Source organism: Dysidea avara, chromosome 7 (genome assembly GCF_963678975.1).
Source record: "Dysidea avara chromosome 7, odDysAvar1.4, whole genome shotgun sequence".
Lineage (NCBI taxonomy): Eukaryota > Metazoa > Porifera > Demospongiae > Dictyoceratida > Dysideidae > Dysidea > Dysidea avara.
The window spans coordinates 33,519,582-33,545,348 of record NC_089278.1 but is presented as its reverse complement, the minus strand read 5'-3'; the positions used below and the strand labels follow the sequence as shown (position 1 = coordinate 33,545,348).

At 39.5% G+C, this 25,767-nt stretch overlaps 1 protein-coding gene across 1 annotated transcript in view; it reads left to right on the top strand.

Moving 5' to 3' along the window:
* Positions 1 to 25,763, top strand: part of LOC136261190 (neurotrypsin-like) — a gene marked incomplete at its 3' end in the record, with an annotated part of 86,965 nt that extends 61,202 nt beyond the window's left edge. Inside the window, exons 3-6 of the mRNA XM_066055166.1 lie at positions 4,891 to 5,247; positions 16,625 to 16,945; positions 25,197 to 25,517; positions 25,564 to 25,763. Coding sequence (XP_065911238.1) covers positions 4,891 to 5,247; positions 16,625 to 16,945; positions 25,197 to 25,517; positions 25,564 to 25,763 — 1,199 coding nt within the window. The remainder of the gene's footprint in view (positions 1 to 4,890; positions 5,248 to 16,624; positions 16,946 to 25,196; positions 25,518 to 25,563) is intronic.
* Between the last annotated feature and the right edge of the window lie 4 nt (positions 25,764 to 25,767).

Below are 25,767 nucleotides of genomic sequence, written 5' to 3'. Positions count from 1 at the left end.
CAGCCATTTCTTGGCCGCCACCTTGGATTTCACATCTTTTTTCATCCTGGCCTTTTTGGTGGCTGCACTCTTTTTTAACAGCTTGGCTGCTTTGGTTTAGATACTGTTTGTCTGTTAAGATTTGTAGTGACTGTTCTATTAGTGTATCTCTATTTTTCATGCAAAACCTGATATGTAAGTTGCAGTGGTTCAGTTTTACAAAGCAAATCCTGCCTTTATGCTAAAATACAATTTACAGCCTGTCATCATAAGTTTTATTAGCATAGCACATATTATGATGATTATGATGATGGCACTACCCCGCCGATCTTCACCAAAATGGCTATAATAGTGGTTTTGATTTGATTGAATACTAGAGAAATTGTAATAGTAGTATTGTATTACAGAGTTTATTTGATTACTTTTGTAATGCTCTAATGAAGTGCATGAAGATTTCTAATAAAACACACATAGAATGTTCTAGATTTTTCATTGATTATGAACTTTTACTATGGAGGAGATTTTAGCTGCTAGAATTTTCATTTTTAAAGTAGAAATTAAGTGAAATGATTAGCCATGATAGCAGCGGCTCAGTGGTTAAGGATTTGGGTGATTAGGATGGAGCTCCCAGGTTCAAAAGCTGGTAAGTTTTGTTCAACATTTTTCATGTATTATGACTGTTCTATTAGAATATTTCAACCATGCGATTTACAGTTGTTTGGTTGTTGCCTTAACTCAATAGCTGTCAATGCAATTTCTTTTAAACCACAAAACGTTTCAGCTATGATGGTTAACTTATATGAATACTGAAGATTTCCAAATCTTTGCAATGCTCAAGCGCAGTGCATTCATGTGCGCTTCTATCACGTGCGCTTCTATCACGTGAAATTTCAAACACCTGTAATATGTGGTGAGACATATATGGCTGAATGAAACACTAATACATGAATTTAAAAGTTAATATGAAGTAGCTTGATTGAATCACACTGGTTGTATTGTTTACTAGTCACGTTGGTAAAAGGCAGAAAGTGATGTAGAGGATCGTGTTTTTCGTATAGATGTGTTGCAAAGATTTGGAAATCCTCAGTACCAATTTTTAAGTTATTCCCATAAGTGGCTTACCCTGTAGGCATGACAACAAGTCTACCTTTTTAACATAAATAATTGTCCATAGCTCTATGACTATTAATCAGATTTGCACCAAACTTGGTACATGATTGTGTCACAACATGTTCTTAAAGTGGACCAATACAATTGATCTACGCATTTTCATTTTATAATGGGTTTTGTGAAGTGTGTGAAAAGAAGAATATAAGCCCCCCAAACAAAGAAAGAAGAAAAATAAAACAAACAAAAAAAATTAGAAAGTAAGCCAAATTTTAAAGGCTTATATTTCATGATTGTGCTGCTAAAATTTGGTATGTGGGGTGCTGAAGGTTGAGGGAATTTTCAGTACAAAAATGATTATAATTTGAGAAGGGAACACGGAGCTATGTACGTATGCACGAAAATTGTGTTTTGTTTCTTCCTGTAAACATACTCATGATGTAGCGCACCGACTCCTCATGACATAATATAGTGTCATTGCAGATTTAACTTTTGGTAACCTTTATGGCTATTTTTGCACAGAAATTTAACCACTTCTGTTTTTCTGAATGAAATATGTGTTAAAGTTAATGCAAAATTCCATTTTGAAATCATTTTCACTTTTATTAGCTGCAAAATTCTTTGAGTATTCCTGTCCTTGGGGTGTATATAACCAATGGAGAGGTAAATTATCTCAAAATTCATGGATGATATAAATCTCCATAACTTTGGAATGAAATTGCCTATTAGCTTCAAATAATAACCATGTTGTTTCCATCAATAATACTTTTACTTTGGGGGGCAATCCCTACTTGAACAGTACTACTATACTGTTGGACTATGTATTGCATGTAAATCCCCAAAGTTTGCATAGCCTTATCATGCTGTTTGTGTTTACTATTGTTGCTTAGGCCACTTAAGTTTGCATTTAAGAATTACAGGTTTTGGCAATTGATTTTGTTGCTTTGGTAATTGAATTCGTCACTTTGGCAAATGAATTCATCCACTTGGCAATTGAATTCATCATTTTGGCAATTGAATTCATCACTTTGGCATTAGAATTTGTCATGTTTGCACAAGAATTCGTCATAATTAAATCATCTTCAAGAAAACAACTGCTCATCATGAAGTGAATTGTTTTCACCATCGAGAGTTACGCTTGAGACACTAGATGGTATGGTTGTACGTGAAGCTGATAGCTGTCTGGTAAGTTAATTAACTTGGTTGCAAGTGATCACACCCATCCCTAATGACGTAGCACAGTTACAAATGTTGCTGAAGAAGTTGCAATGGAAGTATTATCACCTTATAAAGCATCGTTATACGACAGTTGTACCTGAACAAGATCTTGATACCAGGCTTATTATTTCCATGTGAACATTCCTCCCAACAATCAATTACTGAAATAGTGAAGGGGCCATTACACTTTGTTATCAACTATGTTTAGCCTGTTACACAGTGTTAAAAATGAAGAACACTACGAGAAGCATACACCTCTGCAATCAATTGAGTCACTACAGAAACTCAGATGATTCCTGTTAGTATATGTGTGGGGGAAGCATAGGGAAGCCATTACATGGTGGTACTGCAAATCGACACTTTGAGCTGTCAGGGAACACAAAGAAGGACAAAGGTAAGTCCATGATGCATGCATTGTATGTGCTGCAGCATGTTAAAAGTTTCACCTGTCTGAAGGCATCAGTCAGTCAATCAGTTAGTGGTCAGTCAATCAGATGGCATAGTCCAAAAAATGGGCATTTTGTGCACTTTGTGATGCAATTATGAAACTTTCCACACAAATTACAATAATTATGACAGTAATAATTTTTGATATAGTGCCATCTACCTTTACCACCATTTTTACATTGAAAATTCACCATTTCTGTATTTGTTTACCTGAGTCATTATTTTACACTGTTAAAACACGGTTTCAAATTAAAGGTGTTGACCTAAGAAACAACTTGCAGTGCACAAAATAACAGTCCGGACACATACAGGAAAGGAGAGACACCGAAAAAATTAAATGTCTGGACAAACTGATTTATGTCCACTTAACTTTCATGTTGTCCTGACAGTGTGTCAGCACATGTCTAAAAAATTATTTCGCACACTGAACTTGACTTTTGTTAGCTCATTCCATTCCAAAGTTATGACCGTTATTGTTAGCGAGGAATTTATTTACCCTAGGGGTCTAATGTGCAAGTAATTTAATGGCTAATGTAAATAGTCATAACTGTGAAACAAAATCACCTACTGGCTTCAAATGAAATCTAAGCTGTTATTTTAAGCAAGACCATTCATTTGAAAATAATGCTGTGGGGAGAAAAAGGCAAAAATGATAAAATTTCAATGCAAAGATGGATGTAAAGTGGCACTAAATCAAAAAATAAATGTCATAAGGAGTGCAGTTTGTGTGGAAAGTTTCAGAATTGTATCAAATACAACATGGTATTTTGCACAATGCTGTTCCACTATCACTGAATAAAAAAAATTAAATTTTATAGCAATCTTTTGGAAGTATTTCAGAAGACATGTTTGGACTTGGTTGTACCTCACTAATACTGCCAAGGTGCCATGAAATTATTATGAGACTGATTTTAGGGTGATGTTTGTGAGAAAGTATATACCTATGTGATTTCTAATGTACAGTACTACCGTATACTGTATGATATGTGACCATCTCAGCAAAAATATGACTTGTTTGCACTTTTTTTTTATTTTCTCAGCATTATTTGCAGCACAGACCATCAAAGTTTCAGCCTTCTGTGATAAGTAGTTTTGGAATTGTAGTACTAGACAGTATGAAGAGCAAGATGATTGATTTGTACAGCAACTATACTGAAAATAAACTACAGACACTTAAATTTGCAGTCATAACTCTCTTAGTCTACAACATTGGAGTTTGGCTTAAAATATTCACCATGAAATTGGAAATCTCAGACAAGGTAAAGTGTTAGCCCTGCAGTCACTTACGCACATGAGCATGAAAGCGGTTTTGTTGAAGAAATGATGATAATCTTACTTACGTTTACTGTACTGTAAACAAATGCACATAATATGCATACCGTTGGGGATACAGAAAGAAATTTGAGCTCTCCATGAGCAGGCGAATACGATGGTGTATAGTTTAACTGATTTGAGTCTTCCTTCTTTGATTAATGGCCCAATAAAAACTTGTATATTTTTCCTTTGCAGCATGCATAATTTTACAATTTTTTTTTTAATTTCGATTTTTTCAATATGCATGCTTGCGCAAACAAGTAAAGTTTTTGCTAGATGGTCACATTTATTTTATGCTAGCTAATAGCAAATTAGAACTACGTAAACTACGTATATAATTATTTTGTTGTGCAGTGATATAGGGATGCGGGACGTATGCCTGAATGATTTTGGGAATAATGATTGGCTAAAAAGAGCTGAGTATTGTTCCAGCATTTTGAAGCAGTTATAGAGCATAATTGGCATAAAACACCGAGATACTCTAATAGAGCAGTCACCTACTTTAATAGAATAATTGGCGCATAATAGTAACAGTAAATACTGCTAAATCCAGTTCTTCTAATTTGACAGAAAAGCTGTTTTACTAGCAAGATGCTTAGTGACTAGTATTAGGAGTAATGAACTTTACAAGTCTTGCTGTATAATTAAGTACAAAAGTGTATTAAAAATGAGAATAATCAATACATTTTGGGAGTAATAAAAGCATTATGATTACTTTTTTGGTGAAATTCAGAATAGAATAATGATGAAATTTTTGAGCATAATTTTCACAGCCTACAGTGGTACAATAATATCCACTTTCTTGTATATCTATTTTTTATGTAGTCACAAAAGCTGTAAGTCATGGAGGCCTGAGACTTGTTGGTGGATCCAATTATAGAAGAGGAAGAGTTGAAGTTTACATATCATCTAGTAGTCGAAATGGATGGGGTACTGTGTGTGATGATGACTGGGATAACCTGGATGCTAAGGTGGTGTGTAGACAATTAGGATTTGGTACCTCTGGTAGTGGTATACGTGAATTTCAACCATCAGCTGCTTCTAGTGTTCCAATATGGTTGGATAATGTAGGATGCAGTGGGAATGAGTCTAGACTAATATACTGCAGTGATAATGGATATGGAAACCATAACTGTGACCATGATGAAGATGCTGGAGTAACCTGTGGGGGGAGTTTACCAAGTTAGATAATGCGATGTGAATGTACTGTATATGTATATATTGTACTTTGCGTGGGAGGATCAAGCGATGCCGCATATCGTACAGTACTAATCAACTGCATAACTGTACTGTATGAGTCATACAGTACAGTTATGCAGCTAATTGGGCAAATACAGTACAGTTATGCGCTTAATTGGGCAAATACAGCACATTTGGGCAAATACAGTACAGTTATGCAGAGAATTTATTTGTGGAATGTTACGTAAACAACACACTGTAAATCACTAAAACCAGCCAAACTAATCCTAAGATTTCGTTCTACGGCTAGGAAAAGATTGTATAAACAAACACTTACTGATCGTCTGATCACGAAGCTTTTTAAACACGACTCCACTAAGACAAGATTGATCACGTGTGTGACATTATTAATCGCTAAAACTAGCCAAACTAATCCTATCAGTTCGTTCTACGACTAGAAATAGTTAAACACTTGCTGATATCCTTATCACCGAAAATCGCAGCAGTTTGAGTACTAGAGAAAATCGCTCCAAGCCAGACGCGATCAGGAAGTACAATATAACACTTAAAGCACCGCCTTGCTTGTGTGTACAAAAAATACAGTACTCGGGGGGTGTCTCCAGGAAAATACAGCACTTGGCTTTGCTTCATGCTGTATTAGCTTCTCGACACACCCCCTCGTACTGTATTTCCGTACACACGCGCGGCAGTGCTTTAACTTTAACATATAGCTTTGATGTTTATAAAAACATAAGTCAACAAAGTCTACTTCATACCTCAACTGTACTTTACAGTTTTCTTTTGGTCTCACCCATGCAAAGTTCTTTTAGGGATACTAATGTACAGTTATCAAGATATTTTCGTTCAAAGCCTATATTGTACATAGGATTCTCCTATAAATTCAGGGCTTATTTACTGTTAGTAGATAAAATAATAGAAGCAACTGTCAGCCATCTGTTGCAAGGTGATGGTACTGTAGTAATTAGTCATTTATTTAGTAATGATGATGGCAGTAATGATAAGCTGTGTACAGTTCCTTCTGCAATATGATTATGATTATGGCCTACTGATAATTATAGCTACTGTATATACTGTGCCTCCACTCTAGCAAGCGGTCATGACTAACACAAAAAGACAGTTGTGATAGAGAAGCTGAATGGAGTGACACTCACCTGACTGACTGTTATCACCTGATTTTTATTTTGTTATTTGTATCACTACATGACACGTCATTGAGGTCACTACATGTTTTGTTGTATAAATAGGGCATTTAAATGTATATTGTTGCCTTCCAAATTAGCCCTCAATAAAGTGAACTGTTAAGCTGCGATTCTTCCTCGGATTCTTCTTGTCCTGATTCCTCTGGCGGCTGGCGTGCTGTTACACCTGGTGACAGGAGTGGTCGATTCGTTCTACGGCTACTAAGCTTGCTAGCTAGCTCGCGTATGCTGCGATCGGGGAGGAGCTACCAACCTGAGACAGAACCAGCAATGTCAGAAGTAGCAGAGCTACTGAAGGCCTGGATGGAGGAATCCCGCAGACAAGAGGAGAACCGTAGAGAAGAACGAGAACTCTTCGAAAAGGCACGACTAGAGGAACGTTGCCAATATGACGAAGAGAGACGCCTTGAACGGGAAACCAGCAGGAGGCACTATGAAGAATTAGTTCGAGGGCTAACTGAGGGAAGGCCGCGTCGTGTAGAGGTGGGACCAGAGTCGCTAAAGCTTACGAAACTGGCTGAGAATGATGACATCGAAGCTTTTCTCACCACCTTCGAGAGAGCTGTGGAAGCCCATGGCGTGGACAGAGACAAGCGGGCAGCAATTCTAGCCCCTCAACTTACTGGGAAGGCACGATTGGCTTATGCTGCAATGAGCGACCATGACGCAAAGGACTATGACAGAGTGAAAGCAGCCATTTTTCGTCGTTACGACATCAATGAAGAGACCTACCGACGCCGATTCCGTGATGTGAGGCCAAAGGAGAATGAAACTCCTGTGGAGCTTGTTATCCGTATCCAGGATCTGGCAGAAAAGTGGCTGAAGGGACGTGCAGATCGCCAGGCAGTGGTCGATGAGTTGGTGAAGGAGCAATTTGTGGAGGTCCTGCCTGAGGAGATTAAAGTATGGGTCAAGGAGAGGAAACCGCGGACTAGTGAGGAAGCTGGTGGACTGGCTGAGGACTACAGACAAGCCAGGAAGCGGGATCTTTGGGTTCCTGGTATGGAGCCAAAGAAAAGCAGCCAAAGGACATGTTTTACCTGTAAGCAACCTGGTCATCCGGCGAGAGACTGCCCTACGAAGGTGGCAACAGGAGTGTCCTCAAAAGGGGAGGATGCTACGAAGGGAGAGACTGCTGTAAAGGGAGAGAGGAAGAAACGGGAGGACAAGCCCTTAGTATGTTACAATTGTGGAGGTAGGGGGCATACATCAAGGCAATGCCCAAGTGGCTCATTTTATTGTGGGGCAAGGAGTCCTTACAAATCCTCTAAGAGTAAGTTTTTGAGTAGGTGTGAGGGTATGGTGGAAGGTCAGTTGGTATCTGATATTGTATTAGATACTGGTTGTTCTAGGACCTTAGTCCATAGTGACCTTGTCAGTGATGAGAAGCTGAGACAGGGTGAGGCTGTTACAGTCCAGTGTGCTCACGGGGATACTGTGGTGTATCCTCTTGCCAATGTGGAGTTGGAAGTGCATGGACAGGCTGTGTCAGTGGAGGCTGCGGTATCAGAGACTTTACCACAGTCCGTGTTGTTGGGGACAGATGTTCCTGAGCTGTTGAATTTGTTGAGAGCCAATGATGGTGGACAGGCCCTCATGGTGGTTACTAGGCGTCAGGCCCTAGCACAAGTAGCCCAGTTAGAGCAAGGGGAATCAGCTGATTCTTCCAGTAGTGTAGAGCCTGTACAGGAACCTGAGGTAGCCAGGGGACAACCGGAGGAGCAAATGAGTGTTTCTCCTAGTGTGGATAGTAACGAGCAGTCTGTGTTGTCAAGTGAGTTTGATTTTGGTGATGACATGTTTGTTGATGATAGGGCTGTAAGATCAAAGAAGTCACGATCAGACAAGAGGAAGGACCGGTATGAATGGGCATGTCTTAAGAGGCTTCAAGAAGATATCCCCAATGTGAATCAGTCTAAACAGGAGCTGCGTAAGCTGCAGGATGAGGTTCCGGGCATTCGGGATATGAGGGGGAGAAGCCCTAAGCAGTTTGTTGAGCAAGATGGTCTGCTGTATCATGTGTGGACCCCGAAGAAAAAACCAGGGGAAGCTGTAGAACAACTGGTTTTACCAGAGCAGTTCCACCAGATAGTGTGTAAGTTGGCTCACACTATCCCACTAGCAGGTCACCTTGGTAGAGACAAGACTGTTAAGAGAATCAATAGACGGTTCTTTTGGCCAGCTCTATTCCGTGATGTGGCAGACTACTGTCGCCGATGCCCTGAATGTCAGCGTACTGCAAAGGGAAGCCATCGGAGAGTACCTCTAATACCTCTACCAATAATGAAGGAGCCTTTTGAGCGTATAGCTTTGGACATTGTTGGTCCTCTGCCCCGCAGTAGAAGAGGTAACCAGTATATATTGGTAGTGTGCGACTATGCTACTAGGTATCCAGAGGCCATGCCTCTTCGTTCCATTGATGCAGGTACAGTGGCAGAGCACCTGATCCAGTTATTTGCTCGTGTGGGCATTCCAAGAGAGATTCTGTCGGATCAAGGCACCAACTTCATGTCGCAACTTCTTAAGGAGTTGTACAACCTCTTGCGGATACACCAGATCCGTACATCTCCTTACCATCCGCAGACTGACGGATTGGTAGAGAGGTTCAATAAGACCCTGAAGTCGCTCTTGAGGAAGCTTGTTAATAAGGAGGGACGAGACTGGGACAGGCTGCTTTCTTACATTTTGTTCGCTTATCGTGAGGTTCCCCAGGATACAACAGGATTCTCCCCATTTGAGCTTCTGTATGGAAGAGAAGTTAGAGGCCCACTCGATGTGCTTAAAGAAGTGTGGGAAGCCGACAAGAAGAGTGATGAGAGTGTTGTGTCACATATTCTCTTAGTACGTGAACGGTTGGAGGAGATGACTGAGCTGGTGGAAGAGAATGTTAGAGCAGCACAGGGGCAGCAGAAGAAGTGGTATGATCAGACAGCTAGGCAGAGAGAGCTACAGCCAGATGAGGAGGTACTTGTGTTGTTACCTACTAGTAGTAAAGTTGTTAGCTAAGTGGCAAGGGCCATATCGCATACTACGCAGGGTAGGTAAGGTGAATTATGAGGTGTTGATGCCAAATAAGAGGAAGAGGAAGAATGTATTTCATGTAAATATGCTGAAGAAGTGGTATCCACCAGTAGCTACAAGCTTTTGGTCAGTAGAACAAATGGACATGGAAGAGGAGTTCATGCCCACATGGAAGTGTGAGGGTAGTGATGCTCCTATTGTAAGTGACCAGCTGTCTAAGCAACAGTTGAGGCAGTTGTATGACTTGCTGGCGAAGTTTAAGATGGTGATGAGTGGTAAATGTGGACGGACTTCAGTCTGTCAACACCACATTCACATTAGAGGAGATACTCCAGTCCGTCAGCAGCCATACCGGTTGCCACATGTGTATAGAGAAGCTGTAGAAAAGGAAGTAGAGACGATGCTGGCTGAGGGCATTATTGAGCCCTGTAGCAGTGAATGGGCCTCACCAGTTGTGGTTGTTAAGAAGAAGGACAACACCATCCGGCTGTGCGTGGATTACAGAAGACTTAATGCTGTGACACGGGTTGATGCTTACCCGATGCCACGGGTGGATAATATCCTGGACCAGGTGGGTCAGGCTAGATACATATCCACTCTAGACCTGGCGAAGGGATATTGGCAGGTGCCAGTTGCTGTAGAGGATCGTCCCAAGACTGCTTTTATCACACCCCAGGGGTTATATCAGTTCCGTATGATGCCATTCGGTCTGTGTGGGGCACCGGCTACATTCCAACGCATGATGGATCATGTTATTAGAGGAATGAACAAGTTTGCCAGTGCCTACCTCGACGACCTCATTGTGTTTAGCAGTTCTTGGGAAGATCACCTGGAACACCTCCAGGCAGTGTTGAAGCGTCTTCAGTCATTGGGTTTGACAGCTAAACCTTCTAAGTGCCAGTTGGCTATGACAGAGTGTAAGTATTTAGGGCATGTGGTGGGGAATGGAGTAGTGAAGCCAGAGAGGGGCAAGCTTCAAGCAATAGCCCAGTTTCCGCTTCTGACAACCAAGAAGCAAGTGCGATCCTTCCTTGGATTAACTGGCTACTATAGACGTTTTATTCCTCACTATGCCACTATTGCTACACCTCTCACCAACCTCACCAGAAAGTCAGTTCCGGAACATGTGAGTTTAGATGATGAAGGTAGCAAGGCCTTTAGTAAGCTAAAGGAAATAATGTTGTCATCTGCCGTTTTGAAAAATGCAGACTTCACTAAATCTTTTATTTTGCAGACAGATGCCTCCGAAGTAGGGGTTGGAGCTGTCCTGAGCCAGCAGGATGATCAGGGACATGATCACCCAGTATCCTTCTTTAGCAAGAAGCTTCTACCTAGAGAGCAGCGGTTCTCGACAGTTGAGAAGGAGTGTTTGGCTGTCAAATTGGGTATTGAAGCTTTTGAAGTTTACTTGCTGGGCAGAGAGTTTGTGATTCAGACAGATCATAGAGCCTTACAGTGGCTCACAAAATTCAAGAATCACAATAGTAGACTGATGAGGTGGAGTCTGGCATTACAGCCATATATCTTCCAAGTGCAACATAGGAAGGGTACTGATAATGCTAACGCAGATGCTCTCTCCAGATTACCATACTGGGAAGATGTCTCAACAGAGCTGTGTGATACTAAAGAAGGAGGGAGGAGTGTGATAGAGAAGCTGAATGGAGTGACACTCACCTGACTGACTGTTATCACCTGATTTTTATTTTGTTATTTGTATCACTACATGACACGTCATTGAGGTCACTACATGTTTTGCTGTATAAATAGGGCATTTAAATGTATATTGTTGCCTTCCAAATTAGCCCTCAATAAAGTGAACTGTTAAGCTGCGATTCTTCCTCGGATTCTTCTTGTCCTGATTCCTCTGGCGGCTGGCGTGCTGTTACAACAGTTATGACAGTATTTAAAATGTAAGACATGAGCAGTTTATGCATAGGTTATTGCACAAATTCAGATGTTTGCACTATTGTTAGAGACCTTCGGAATGGCACAGATACTGTGGATTTGTGCATGCAGTAACTGATTTAGGCTATTATGGCTCTGTGGCTCTGGTCACTACCAGTAATGAGGCTTCCTGATCAAATTAGACTAAGTACTAAAATAACTCACTGGTAGGCTTCCTAGATAAATATGATCATCTGTAAAATCCAGCGATGCTTTCTGTGATGATTTCTGATGGCTGTTGTGACTGGAATCCAGCAAAGCATGTGACACACATTACAAAAGATTTGTCATGGGTATCTAACCAGTTTAGATACCTACCAGCGGGCATCTATTGGATTTTAAATACCTTATTAATGACTAAACTTAAAAGCATACTATGCATGACATAGTCTAAAAATTGCTTGACTAAAGTGTTCCCTACTTATTAGTTTATGTTGTGTATTCTAGTATGCATAATGAAGTAGAGCCTGTCTGATGACTGGATCTGTGAAAACCCAACATAATTGTGCCTTTTTAAATTCTTGATAAATAATCTACTTAGGCAAGTGTATGCTCTGGCAAAGTTTCAGCTTCATATGCCAATAACTTTCGGAGTTACAGTCCTACAAAGTAACAACAGTAGAAATACAGCAAGTATAAGGGAAAATAAATTACAGACGCTTATTACAATTGGTTGTAACCTACAAACACAGTGACATATGGAGTTGAAACTTGCACCATCATATTTGCTGTGAATAGGGAAATTATTTGCTGTGTAAGTATTTCCTTGCTTCACCTTTGCTCACTACAAGCAATTGCAAATTCAGTGAAAAAGATCAACCGCATAGTGTCACTTAAACCGGACATAAATAAACACCCATAACTTACATATCCTTTTCTGTACTGCAACAAAGCAGAGATTTTTGAAATCCTCTTGAGTACATAATTAAGATGATATCTAAACCAAAGCAGCCAAGCTGTAAAAAAAAGAGTGCGGCCCCCAAGGTGAAAAAAGATGTGAAATCCAAGGTGGCGACCAAGAAATGGCTGTGATGGTAGGTTAATGGCAAAATTTTTAATTACGACAATTCAGGTGAATTTGCGTTTCCTCCTCCACTAGGATTCGGCACCAAATTCACCTGAATTGTCGTAATTAAAATTTTTGCCATTAACCTACCATCACAGCCATTTCTTGGCCGCCACCTTGGATTTCACATCTTTTTTCACCTTGGGGGCCGCACTCTTTTTTTACAGCTTGGCTATTTTGGTTTAGATATCACTTCTTTTTGTATTGCAAGTCACAAAACTGGCCATATGGCTTTGATGCTGCTTCCTTTTAACTTGTAAGGAATTGTGGAAGAAAGGAAGTAATTGTGTGTATAGCTTTTGTCTGATGAAATATTTGTATATTTAACATTGAGTGATGATTATCACATACTGTAGTTAATAAGGTGACTTCTTACATAACTGAACTGTAGCTGAAACTCTCATTGTTTATAGCTGAATTCTTTTCAGTTTTATTTGTTTCTAGCTGAACTCTCTACAGGATGATTTGTTTCTAGCTGAACTCTCTACAGGGTGATTTGTTTGCAGCTGAACTCTCTACATGGTGATTTCTTTGTAGCTGAACTCTCTACAGGGTGGCTGAATTCTCTACAGCGTGATTTGTTTGCAACTGAACCCTCTACAAGATGATTTGTTTCTAGCTGATCTCTCTATAGTGTAACTTGATTGTAGCTGAATTCTACAGGATGGTTCCTTTGTAGCTGATTTCTCTACAGAGTGACTTGTTTCCAGCTGATCTCTCTACAGGGTGACTTGGTTTCTAGCTGATCTCTGGATGACTTGTTTCTAGCTGAGCTCTCTACATGATGACTTGTTTCTTGTTGAACTATCTAGAAGGTTAACTGTTTGTAATTGAACTCTCTACAAGGTGGTTTCTGTGTAGCTGATCTCTCTACAGGGTGACTTGTTTCTAGCTGATCACTGGATGACTTGTTTCTAGTTCTACTGATCTCTCTACACAGTGACTTGTTTCTAGCTGAACTCTCTATAGGGATTTCTGCTTGCGATTGAACTCTCTACAGGATGGCTTCTTTGTAGCTGATCTCTCTACCAGGTGACTTGTTTCTAGCTGATCTCTCTACACAGTGACTTGTTTCTAACTGAACTCTCTATAGGGTTTTCTGTTTGCAATTGAACTCTCTACAGGATGGTTTCTTTGTAGCTGATCTCTCTACAAGGTGACTTGTTTCTAGCTGATCTCTCTACAGGGTGACTTGTTTCTAGCTGATCTCTCTACAGAGTGACTTGCTTCTAGCTGATCTCTGGATGACTTGTTTCTAGCTGAACTCTCTGTAGGGTTATCTGTTTGTAATTGAACTCTCTACAGGATGGTTTCTTTGTAGCTGCTCTCTCTACGGGGTGATTTGTTTCTAGCTGATCTCTCTACATGGTGAACTTGTTTCTGGCTGAACTCTCTACAGATGATTTGTTTGCAGCTAAACTCTCTACATGGTGGTTTCTTTGTAGCTGAACTCTCTACAAAGTGATTTCTTCTAGCTGATCTCTCTACAGGGTGATCTGTTTGTAGCTGAACTTTCTACAAGGTGATTTGTTTGCAGCTGAATTCTTTATAATATGATGGTTTCTTTGTAGCTGAGTTCTGTGCAAGATAACTTCTTCTAGCTGATCTCTCTATAGGGTGACTTATTTGTAGCTGAACTATCTGCAGGGTGATTTGTTTGTAGTTGAACTCTCTGCAAGGTGATCCTCCTAGCTGATCTCTCTACAGGATGACTTTTTCTAGCTGAACTCTCTACAGGGTGATCTGCTCATAGCTGCACTCTCTACAGGGTGATATGTTTGCAGCTGAACCCTCTACATGGTGGTTTCTTTGTAACTAAACTCTCTATAAGGTGATGTCTTCTAGCTGATCTCTCTACTGGATGACTGATTGTTTCTAGCTGATCTCTCTATAGAGTTATAACTTTCTCTATAGAGTTGTAACATGTTTGTATACAGTGACTTGTTTGTACTATAGAGTGACTTGTTTGTAGCTGAACTCTCTACAGAGTGACTTACTTGTAGCTGAACATTGCATAAAGTAACTTGTTTGTAGCCGATCTAGATGAACTCTTTACTGGGTAGTTGTTTTGTAGCTGAACCCTTTATGCAGTGACTTGTTTGTAACTGAATTCTCTATAGAGTGACTTGTTGTCTCTACAAGGTGACTTGTTTATAGCTGAATTCTCTTCAGTGTGACTTATAATGTTCTGAATCTCTACAGCAACATATTTGCAGCTGAACTGTCTACAGGGTGACTTGAATTGTCTATAAGATTAACTGTTTATAGCTGATCTCCCTACAGAATAACTTGCAATGTCACATAATTTTATAATGGAGTAGGTTAAAAACATAGCTGAATGCTCTATTAGGGTGACTGTTCTATTAGAGTATCTCGATCTCGCATATGCTACACGTAGTTGGCTTTGGAATCATAACTCAGTGGTTTGTACCCCGATTTTTCTGTACTACTGCAAGGACTTTCTATGATAATTATTCCAGCTACACACAAATTTTCAGCTCACTGCTCTAAGTGGTTTGCCTGGTAGGCGTGAAAACTATTAGTTTTTTTTATTCATAAAAATCGATCGCATAATTGTGACACAGGTTGGGGTTTGTGTCATATCTCGATGGCCTTTAGCTGGCTTCCTTTCAAACCACAAGAAGGCACTCCTACGATCAGGGCCGCCCACAGGGGGTGGCAACTGGGGCATTTTGCCCCGGGCCCCAGCCTGAAAGGGACCCCAGGAGGCCCCATGAAGGGCCCCCTGAATACCTGTTTAAAAGATCGATATACTCTAATAGAGCAGTCAGATCTAAATACTTTAATAGAGCAGTCACAGTATTCTTCAGAGGAGCAGTATAGCAAGCTTATAGATAAGGAGATATGGTTGGTGATGGGTAGTTATTGTCATTGCCAGTAGGTTGTGACCTTTTCTTTTTTTTTTTTATTTTGGTCTTCACCTTACAACTTGGGTCAAGGGCCCCACTTTAACTCTTTGCCCTGGGCCCCTTAATTTCTCTGGGCGGCCCTGCCTACGATAGTTACTCCATCTACATAGCAATTTTCAGCTCATTCCTTCAAGCGGTTTACCCTGTGGGCGTGACAAACCTTCGACCTTATTTTACGCAAATAATCGGTCATAACTCCGTGAATGTTCATCGGATTCCTACCAAACTCGGTACTGAGATTCGCCTTAATGAGCCCTTTAGGTGTACCAAATTTCAGCCCGATTGGAGCACGCATTCGTGTTTTATGGCCGATTTTGCAAAGTGTGCGAAAAGAAGTAGAAGAAAAAAAACCCAAACTTTGGCCGCTCGTATCTCGGAAATAGCTGGAGCGATTTAGTCTCGCGCAGCCAGACCACTATTTCTTCCCACGGCGCTTATCGATTAGAGATTATAAGCGCCTGCCCTATTTCGAGCAGGCGCTTATAATCTCTAATCGATAAGCACCGTGGGGAGAAATAGTGGTCTGGCTGCGCGAGACTAGGAGCGATTTTCTTCAAATTCGGAATGTGGACTCCCCTAGCTAGCCGACACTTATGTAGCAAATTTGGTTTCAATTGGATAAGGAATCACGGAGTTACAAAGGTGTGAAAATTGCATTTACTTTCTTCCTGTAAATATACTCACGGTGTGGCGCACCAGCTTCTTGGGCCGCACGACACACTACCGTGTGTCTTGATCCAGGTTTTTATTGTTAGACCCTTTCTTCCCTAACAAAAAAGCATTCAAAAAATTTACAAATAATATGCAAGTAGTTAACCCATTGTAATCAGTGTTTTACACTGTAAAATCTAGGCTTACACAATAGTGTTGGGTTTTTGCAGATCGGATCACTTATATAAAGTAAGGATAGTAAATTTAACTATGAAAGCAATGTATTTTCCATTGGGTTGCCTGATATATGGTTTGTGAGGGTTCTTGGTGTTATAAGGAATTTATGTACAATTCCCTAATTAGAATATTTGATTTTGCTGTTGAGGTGTTAGGTTGATTTATGTATTGCAAAATGTTTGATAAGATTAATGAGACCACCATTCTTTGATCCTTTTGTGAGTTTGTGCATATGCTATATGTCCTATCAATGTAGTATCAAAGTATTGAATGCATTACTTCACAGTGAAATAAGTACTTCACCTATGTAGGACTTCCCATCAGACTGGTAAATGGAGTAGCTGCTAATGAAGGAAGAGTAGAAATTTATTATAAGAATAGTTGGGCCACAGTGTGTGATGATGACTGGGATAACACTGATGCAAGTGTAGTGTGTAGACAATTGGGTTTTGGCACTACTGGAACAGCTGTTGGCAGTGCACAATTTGGTCGAGGAAGTGGTATCATCCTTCTTGATAATGTTCAGTGTACATTTGGTAAAACAAATCTCTTTGATTGTCAACATAATGGATTTGAATATGAAAACTGTGATCATAGTGAAGATGCTGGAGTGAGATGTGACAGTTCAGTCGGTAATGATAATCACTTCTGTGCTCACACTCATTTTTAAACAGTAGGGGTAATTATCAACTACAAACCAGTCTATATTTCCTTCATGATGCATTGGCTGGGTGCAATCAAGCCCAATCAATCCTGCAACACATGGTTACTACGGATATTTTTATTGTTACTGACTGACTGACTGATTGACACGTGCGTGAAACTAGCCAAACTAATCCTATCAGTTCGTTCTATGACTAGGAATAGATTAGTTAAACACTTACTGATATCCTTATCACCGAAAATCACAGCAGTTTGAGTACTAGAGAAAATTGCTCCGAGCCAGACGTGACCAGGAAGTACAATATAACACTTAAAGCACCGCCTTGCTTGTGTGTACAAAAAATACAGTACTCGGGGGGTGTCTCGAGGCAAATACAGCACTTGGCTTTGCCTCGTGCTGTATTAGCTTCTCGACACATCCCCTCGTACTGTATTTCCGTACACACGCGCGGCAGTGCTTTAACTCTAACATATAGCTTTGATGTTTATAAAAACATAAGTCAACAAAGTCTACTTCATACCTCAACTGTACTTTACAGTTTTCTTTTGGTCTCACCCATGCAAAGTTCTTTTAGGGATACTAATGTACAGTTATCAAGATATTTTCGTTCAAAGCCTATATTGTACATAGGATTCTCCTATAAATTCAGGGCTTATTTACTGTTAGTAGATAAAATAATAGAAGCAACTGTCAGCCATCTGTTGCAAGGTGATGGTACTGTAGTAATTAGTCATTTATTTAGTAATGATGATGGCAGTAATGATAAGCTGTGTACAGTTCCTTCTGCAATATGATTATGATTATGGCCTACTGATAATTATAGCTACTGTATATACTGTGCCTCCACTCTAGCAAGCGGTCATGACTAACACAAAAAGACAGTTATGACAGTATTTAAAATGTAAGACATGAGCAGTTTATGCATAGGTTATTGCACAAATTCAGATGTTTGCACTATTGTTAGAGACCTTCGGAATGGCACAGATACTGTGGATTTGTGCATGCAGTAACTGATTTAGACTATTATGGCTCTGTGGCTCTGGTCACTACCAGTAATGAGGCTTCCTGATCAAATTAGACTAAGTACTAAAATAACTCACTGGTAGGCTTCCTAGATAAATATGATCATCTGTAAAATCCAGCGATGCTTTCTGTGATGATTTCTGATGGCTGTTGTGACTGGAATCCAGCAAAGCATGCGACACACATTACAAAAAGATTTGTCATGGGTATCTAACCAGTTTAGATACCTACCAGCGGGTATCTATTGGATTTTAAATACCTTATTAATGACTAAACTTAAAAGCATACTATGCATGACATAGTCTAAAAATTGCTTGACTAAAGTGTTCCCTACTTATTAGTTTATGTTGTGTATTCTAGTATGCATAATGAAGTAGAGCCTGTCTGATGACTGGATCTGTGAAAACCCAACATAATTGTGCATTTTTAAATTCTTGATAAGTAATCTACTTAGGCAAGTGTATGCTCTGGCAAAGTTTCAGCTTCATATGCCAATAACTTTCGGAGTTACAATCCTACAAAGTAACAACAGTAGAAATACAGCAAGTATAAGGGAAAATAAATTACAGACGCTTATTACAATTGGTTGTAACCTACAAACACAGTGACATATGGAGTTGAAACTTGCACCATCATATTTGCTGTGAATAGGGCAATTATTTGCTGGGTAAGTATTTCCTTGCTTCACCTTTGCTCACTACAAGCAATTGCAAATTCAGCGAAAAAGATCAACCGCATAGTGTCACTTCAACCGGACATAAATAAACACCCATAACTTACATATCCTTTTCTGTACTGCAACAAAGCAAAGATTTTTGAAATCCTCTTGAGCACATAATTAAGATGATATCTAAACCAAAACAGCCAAGCTGTAAAAAAAAGAGTGTGGCCCCCAAGGTGAAAAAAGATGTGAAATCCAAGGTGGCGGCCAAGAAATGGCTGTGATGGTAGGTTAATGGCAAAATTTTTAATTACGACAATTCAGGTGAATTTGCGTTTCCTCCTCCACTAGGATTCGGCACCAAATTCACCTGAATTGTCGTAATTAAAATTTTTGCCATTAACCTACCATCACAGCCATTTCTTGGCCGCCACCTTGGATTTCACATCTTTTTTCACCTTGGGGGCCGCACTCTTTTTTTACGGCTTGGCTGTTTTGGTTTAGATATCACTTCTTTTTGTATTGCAAGTCACAAAACTGGCCATATGGCTTTGATGCTGCTTCCTTTTAACTTGTAAGGAATTGTGGAAGAAAGGAAGTAATTGTGTGTATAGCTTTTGTCTGATGAAATATTTTGTGTATTTAACATTGAGTGATGATTATCACATACTGTAGTTAATAAGGTGACTTCTTACATAACTGAAATGTAGCTGAAACTCTCATTGTTTATAGCTGAATTCTTTTCAGGGTGATTTGTTTCTAGCTGAACTCTCTACAGGATGATTTTTGTTTCTAGCTGAACTCTATACAGGGTGATTTGTTTGCAGCTGAACTCTCTACATGGTGATTTCTTTGTAGCTGAACTCTCTACAAGGTTACTTGTTCAAACTGAACTCTCTACAGGGTGGCTGAATTCTCTACAGCGTGATTTGTTTGCAACTGAACCCTCTACAAGATGATTTGTTTCTAGCTGATCTCTCTATAGTGTAACTTGATTGTAGCTGAACTCTACAGGATGGTTCCTTTGTAGCTGATTTCTCTACAGAGTGACTTGTTTCCAGCTGATCTCTCTACAGGGTGACTTGGTTTCTAGCTGATCTCTGGATGACTTGTTTCTAGCTGATCTCTCTACATGATGACTTGTTTCTTGTTGAACTATCTAGAAGGTTAACTGTTTGTAATTGAACTCTCTACAAGGTGGTTTCTTTGTAGCTGATCTCTCTACAGGGTGAATTGTTTCTAGTTGATCACTGGATGACTTGTTTCTAGTTCTACTGATCTCTCTACACAGTGACTTGTTTCTAGCTGAACTCTCTATAGGGATTTCTGTTTGCGATTGAACTCTCTACAGGATGGCTTCTTTGTAGCTGATCTCTCTACCGGGTGACTTGTTTCTAGCTGATCTCTCTACAGGATGACTTGTTTCTAGCTAATCTCTGGATGACTTGTTTCTAGCTGATCTCTCTACACAGTGACTTGTTTCTAGCTGAACTCTCTATAGGGATTTCTGTTTGCAATTGAACTCTCTACAGGATGGTTTCTTTGTAGCTGATCTCTCTACAAGGTGACTTGTTTCTAGCTGATCTCTCTACAGGGTGACTTGTTTCTAGCTGATCTCTCTACAGGGTGACTTGTTTCTAGCTGATCTCTCTACAGGGTGACTTGTTTCTAGCTGATCTCTGGATGACTTGTTTCTAGCTGAACTCTCTATAGGGTTATCTGTTTGTAACTGAACGCTCTACAGGATGGTTTCTTTGTAGCTGCTCTCTCTACGGGGTGATTTGTTTCTAGCTGATCTCTCTACATAGTGAACTTGTTTCTGGCTGAACTCTCTACAGATGATTTGTTTGCAGCTAAACTCTCTACATGGTGGTTTCTTTGAAGCTGAACTCTCTACAAAGTGATTTCTTCTAGCTGATCTCTCTACAGGGTGATCTGTTTGTAGCTGAACTTTCTACAAGGTGATTTGTTTGCAGCTGAATTCTTTATAATATGATGGTTTCTTTGTAGCTGAGTTCTGTGCAAGATAACTTCTTCTAGCTGATCTCTCTATAGGGTGACTTATTTGTAGCTGAACTATCTGCAGGGTGATTTGTTTGTAGTTGAACTCTCTGCAAGGTGATCCTTCTAGCTGATCTCTCTACAGAATGACTTTTTCTAGCTGAACTCTCTACAGGGTGATCTGCTCATAGCTGCACTCTCTACAGGGTGATATGTTTGCAGCTGAACCCTCTACATGGTGGTTTCTTTTTAACTAAACTCTCTATAAGGTGATGTCTTCTAGCTGATCTCTCTACTGGATGACTGATTGTTTCTAGCTGATCTCTCTATAGAGTTATAACTTTCTCTATAGAGTTGTAACATGTTTGTATACAGTGACTTGTTTGTACTACAGAGTGATTTGTTTGTAGCTGAACTCTCTACAGAGTGACTTACTTGTAGCTGAACATTGCATAAAGTAACTTGTTTGTAGCCGATCTAGATGAACTCTTTACTGGGTAGTTGTTTTGTAGCTGAACCCTTTATGCAGTGACTTGTTTGTAACTGAATTCTCTATAGAGTGACTTGTTGTCTCTACAAGGTGACTTGTTTATAGCTGAATTCTCTTCAGTGTGACTTATAATGTTCTGAATCTCTACAGCAACATATTTGTAGCTGAACTGTCTACATGGTGACTTGAATTGTCTATAAGATTAACTGTTTATAGCTGATCTCCCTACAGAATAACTTGCAATGTCACATAATTTTATAATGGAGTAGGTTAAAAACATAGCTGAATGCTCTATTAGGGTGACTGTTCTATTAGAGTATCTCGATCTCGCATATGCTACACGTAGTTGGCTTTGGAATCATAACTCAGTGGTTTGTAACCCGATTTTTCTGTACTACTTCAAGGACTTTCTATGATAATTATTCCAGCTACACACCAATTTTCAGCTCACTGCTCTAAGTGGTTTGCCTGGTAGGCGTGAAAACTATTAGTTTTTTTATTCATAAAAATCGATCGCGTAATTGTGACACAGGTTGGGGTTTGTGTCATATCTCGATGGCCTTTAGCTGGCTTCCTTTCAAACCACAAGAAGGCACTCCTACGATAGTTACTCCATCTACATAGCAATTTTCAGCTCATTCCTTCAAGCGGTTTACCCTGTGGGCGTGACAAACCTTCGACCTTATTTTACGCAAATAATCGGTCATAACTCCGTGAATGTTCATCGGATTCCTACCAAACTCGGTACTGAGATTCGCCTTAATGAGCCCTTTAGGTGTACCAAATTTCAGCCCAATTGGAGCACGCATTCGTGTTTTATGGCCGATTTTGCAAAGTGTGCGAAAAGAAGTAGAAGAAGAAAAAAACCCAAACTTTGGCCGCTCGTATCTCGGAAATAGCTGGAGCGATTTTCTTCAAATTCGGAATGTGGACTCCCCTAGCTAGCCGGCACTTCTGTAGCAAATTTGGTTTCAATCGGATAAGGAATCACGGAGCTACAAAGGTGTGAAAATCGCATTTACTTTCTTCCTGTAAATATACTCACGGTGTGGCGCGCCGGCTTCTTGGGCCGCACGACACACTACCGTTTGTCTTGATCCAGGTTTTTATCGTTAGACCCTTTCTTCCCTAACAACAAAGCATTCAAAAAATTTACAAATAATATGCAAGTAGTTAACCCATTGTAATCAGTGTTTTACACTGTAAAATCTAGGCTTACACGATAGTGTTGGGTTTTTGCAGATCGGATCACTTATATAAAGTAAGGGTAGTAAATTTAACTATGAAAGCAATGTATTTTCCATTGGGTTGCCTGATATATGGTTTGTGAGGGTTCTTGGTGCTATAAGGAATTTATGTACAATTCCCTAATTAGAATATTTGATTTTGCTGTTGAGGTGTTAGGTTGATTTAATGTATTGTGAAATCACAAAATGTTTGATAAGATTAATGAGACCACCATTCTTTGATCCTTTTGTGAGTTTGTGCATATGCTATATGTGACCCGGTCTGCGAAAAGGGCTCTTATAGCCTTTCCAATTATCCATGTTTGGCTAATCATAACTCCTAATCTACTAAAGCTATCACCATGTAATTACACCCACAGCTACTGCCAGGTTAGGGTTGTTGAGTGACCAAATTGTAGGCTTATACCATATTCACCAGTCAAGTTATGGGTTACCATATATGGGTTATGGGTTACCATATAAAATGAAGCAAAGTTTCAGGGATAAAAAATAGTGAAACAAGATATATGAATGATGAGCTACCGTAGACTCTGGTTGTTAAGCACATGTACTTATAATTCTCGGAAGGATTATTTGAGAAATACACTATGCTTAACAAAGTGCATCCACTTAATATGTGACCGAATTTTGGAAAATCACCCATATGGGCGCACATGAAATAATTAGAATTTTCATGTATAGTGGGCTACTATTACGAGCAGAGGAGAGTTATAAAAATATTTCTAGAATTTTCTAGTAATTTAAGGTATTGAGAATGGCTTACAATCATCAAAAAGTAGATTTGCACTATAAAGCTTGCTTGTTATTTGGTCATTAAATATTTTAAGTGTCAAATGCACCCATATGGGTGATTTTCCAAAATTTGATCACATATGTGATTGTAACAGGTTTCTGCTAGGAGAGTATTACTCGTGCCCACAGTGTCCAGTCAAACAGCTTACTTCAGTTGAGGAAACTACAGTCCTGAAAAGTCAGTTGCAGCTATCATTAATACAGGCGGCTACACATGTGCCTGGTGAAGTATCAAGTGTACCGTGACTCTACTGGCTTGTACTATTAGTATTTTACTACCATTCTATATAGTACTAGCTTGCAGGAGTGATTTCAACTATATGCACTTAACAAGAAGTGTTTAGCACAAATATTCCATATGCGCTTAACAAGTAATATGTGCCAAATAACCATATGCATCTAATAACTGGATTTTACGGTATTACAACATAGCTATGTAGGAGAATCTTACATTGGGCCTAGGCCTGAGCCTATCATGCTTTCACATTTGCTTATTATTCTTTCTGGAATTTCTTAAAATTATTACCAATTATTCCCAAACATGAGAACTATTATTCTTACATAATTCTTGCTGTTTATGTATATACAGTATGTGATATCAAGTGAAGATAAAAAAATTTAGGAGTTTCAACTGTCATTGAAGAAATACATCAAAACAGCTATGTAGCTGGAAACATACATGTATGTACTGGGTTTCAAGTGAATCAGAATCTTTACTTTCATCACAATTTGTACCCCTTGAGTCCTCAAAGATATCCCCAACCAAGGGGGTCGATTATATGCCTGACAGCTTTCAATTATTCTAGAATTATTCTAGCGAAACTAACCACCCATTATTCCTCTGGCATTATAGGCTCAGGCCTAACATTGGCATGTTACTACCATCTGTTCAATGTCAAAGTAGGGATTTTCCCACATAGCAGTATGGTTTCCCATGTAAATGGAAAGGTATATATATGCCAGTAGTAAAATTGTTATTGTGGCATAATTAATGGTAGCAACATGCGAAATAAATCAATTTGCTTGTAGAAAGTCCTGCAGCATTCCAGTTTCTTTTGTGAGTCACACCCATTATCAGAATGTGTGTCACTGTCTGTAGTCATACGTGGCATTGTAGCCACACCCAATTATTAGAGTTATGCAAGAAGCCATGAACATTCCTGTGTATATGCTTACATGGAGCCATACCCAATATCCTAATCAACCATTAGGTGTATGCGTGCATCATAATCATTCTGAGCCACACCCACTTATTATGAATGTGTTTTTTATGTAAACAGATATGCACTGCGAGTGCCACCATACTTTCATCTACCATGAAAGTTACTGCAAATACCACATACTCAATTTGTACCCCAGGGGTACTATTAATGTTTTGCCCAAAAATATAAGGATAAAACCCTTCAAATAGTGCCGCACTGCAATATTATTTGAGGGTGCGCTACAAATATTTTAAACCTGCCACTACTATAGCTATTCTACATTATAGTTTTATAAAACAATCACAGCACATTGCTGCTTACTTGTTCTATACAAGACCTTTCTTTCACTCAAGTCCTTGTAGCACAACCATGTCACGCCTCATGCTACATGGTCAATTTACTAACAAATATCCAGAATTTCGATTATGTGACAGCTGTTTAAGTTTTTCCAGGACAATGCCTTCCTTAAGTCGAGATGGAGATTATAACTAAAGGTATGAGAGCACTAGTAAAGTGTAATTACGAAAGTATAGTACAGTACTATTCGAGGGTGTGAGATTATTTTCAGAAACTGTAGTACTATACGAAGAAACAAGTATCTATTTAAAACAACAAGTATCTTCAAGGATACGGCACAAATCGAGTGAATATGGTAAGTTTATTTTCCCTCTACCGTGAAAGTTTTGCCCACGAAAGTTTCATATATCTATAGGTATGGTATATCATGTATTTGCATGACATAATGTTATACTGTCTATCTGGACAATTACTAACATAGAGCAATTACATCTTTATCATTACAGATGCTCCAATAAGACTTACTGGTGGCACAAGTGAAAGAGAAGGATTCGTAGAAATAATGTACCAAGGAATTTGGGGGACAATATGTGACAGTGGTTGGGATGACATTGATGCTACTGTTGTGTGTAAAGAACTAGGTTATGTGAATGGAATAGCAACACGACAAGCTCAATTTGGGTCTGGCAGTGGTCCTGTATGGTTAAACCAAGTTGGGTGTTTAGGAACTGAGAGTAAATTATCTCACTGTACACACAATGGAGCTGGTAATGTAGGAAGTTGTACACATGTGCAAGATGCTGGAGTTGTCTGCAGTTATGTAAATGGTAATTAGTATTGTTGTATTAAATTTTTATACATGGCATTTAACAGTTCGCCTAGTAAATGGACCAACCAGATATGAAGGTAGAGTGGAAGTGTATCACAATGGTGAATGGGGTACAGTGTGTGATGATCACTGGGACTTGAATGATGCACAAGTTGTATGCAGTGAACTGGGTCTTGGTAAAGCAGTTGATGCTAGACACTCTGCGTACTATGGACGGGGTAGTGGTCCTATCTGGCTTGATGATCTAC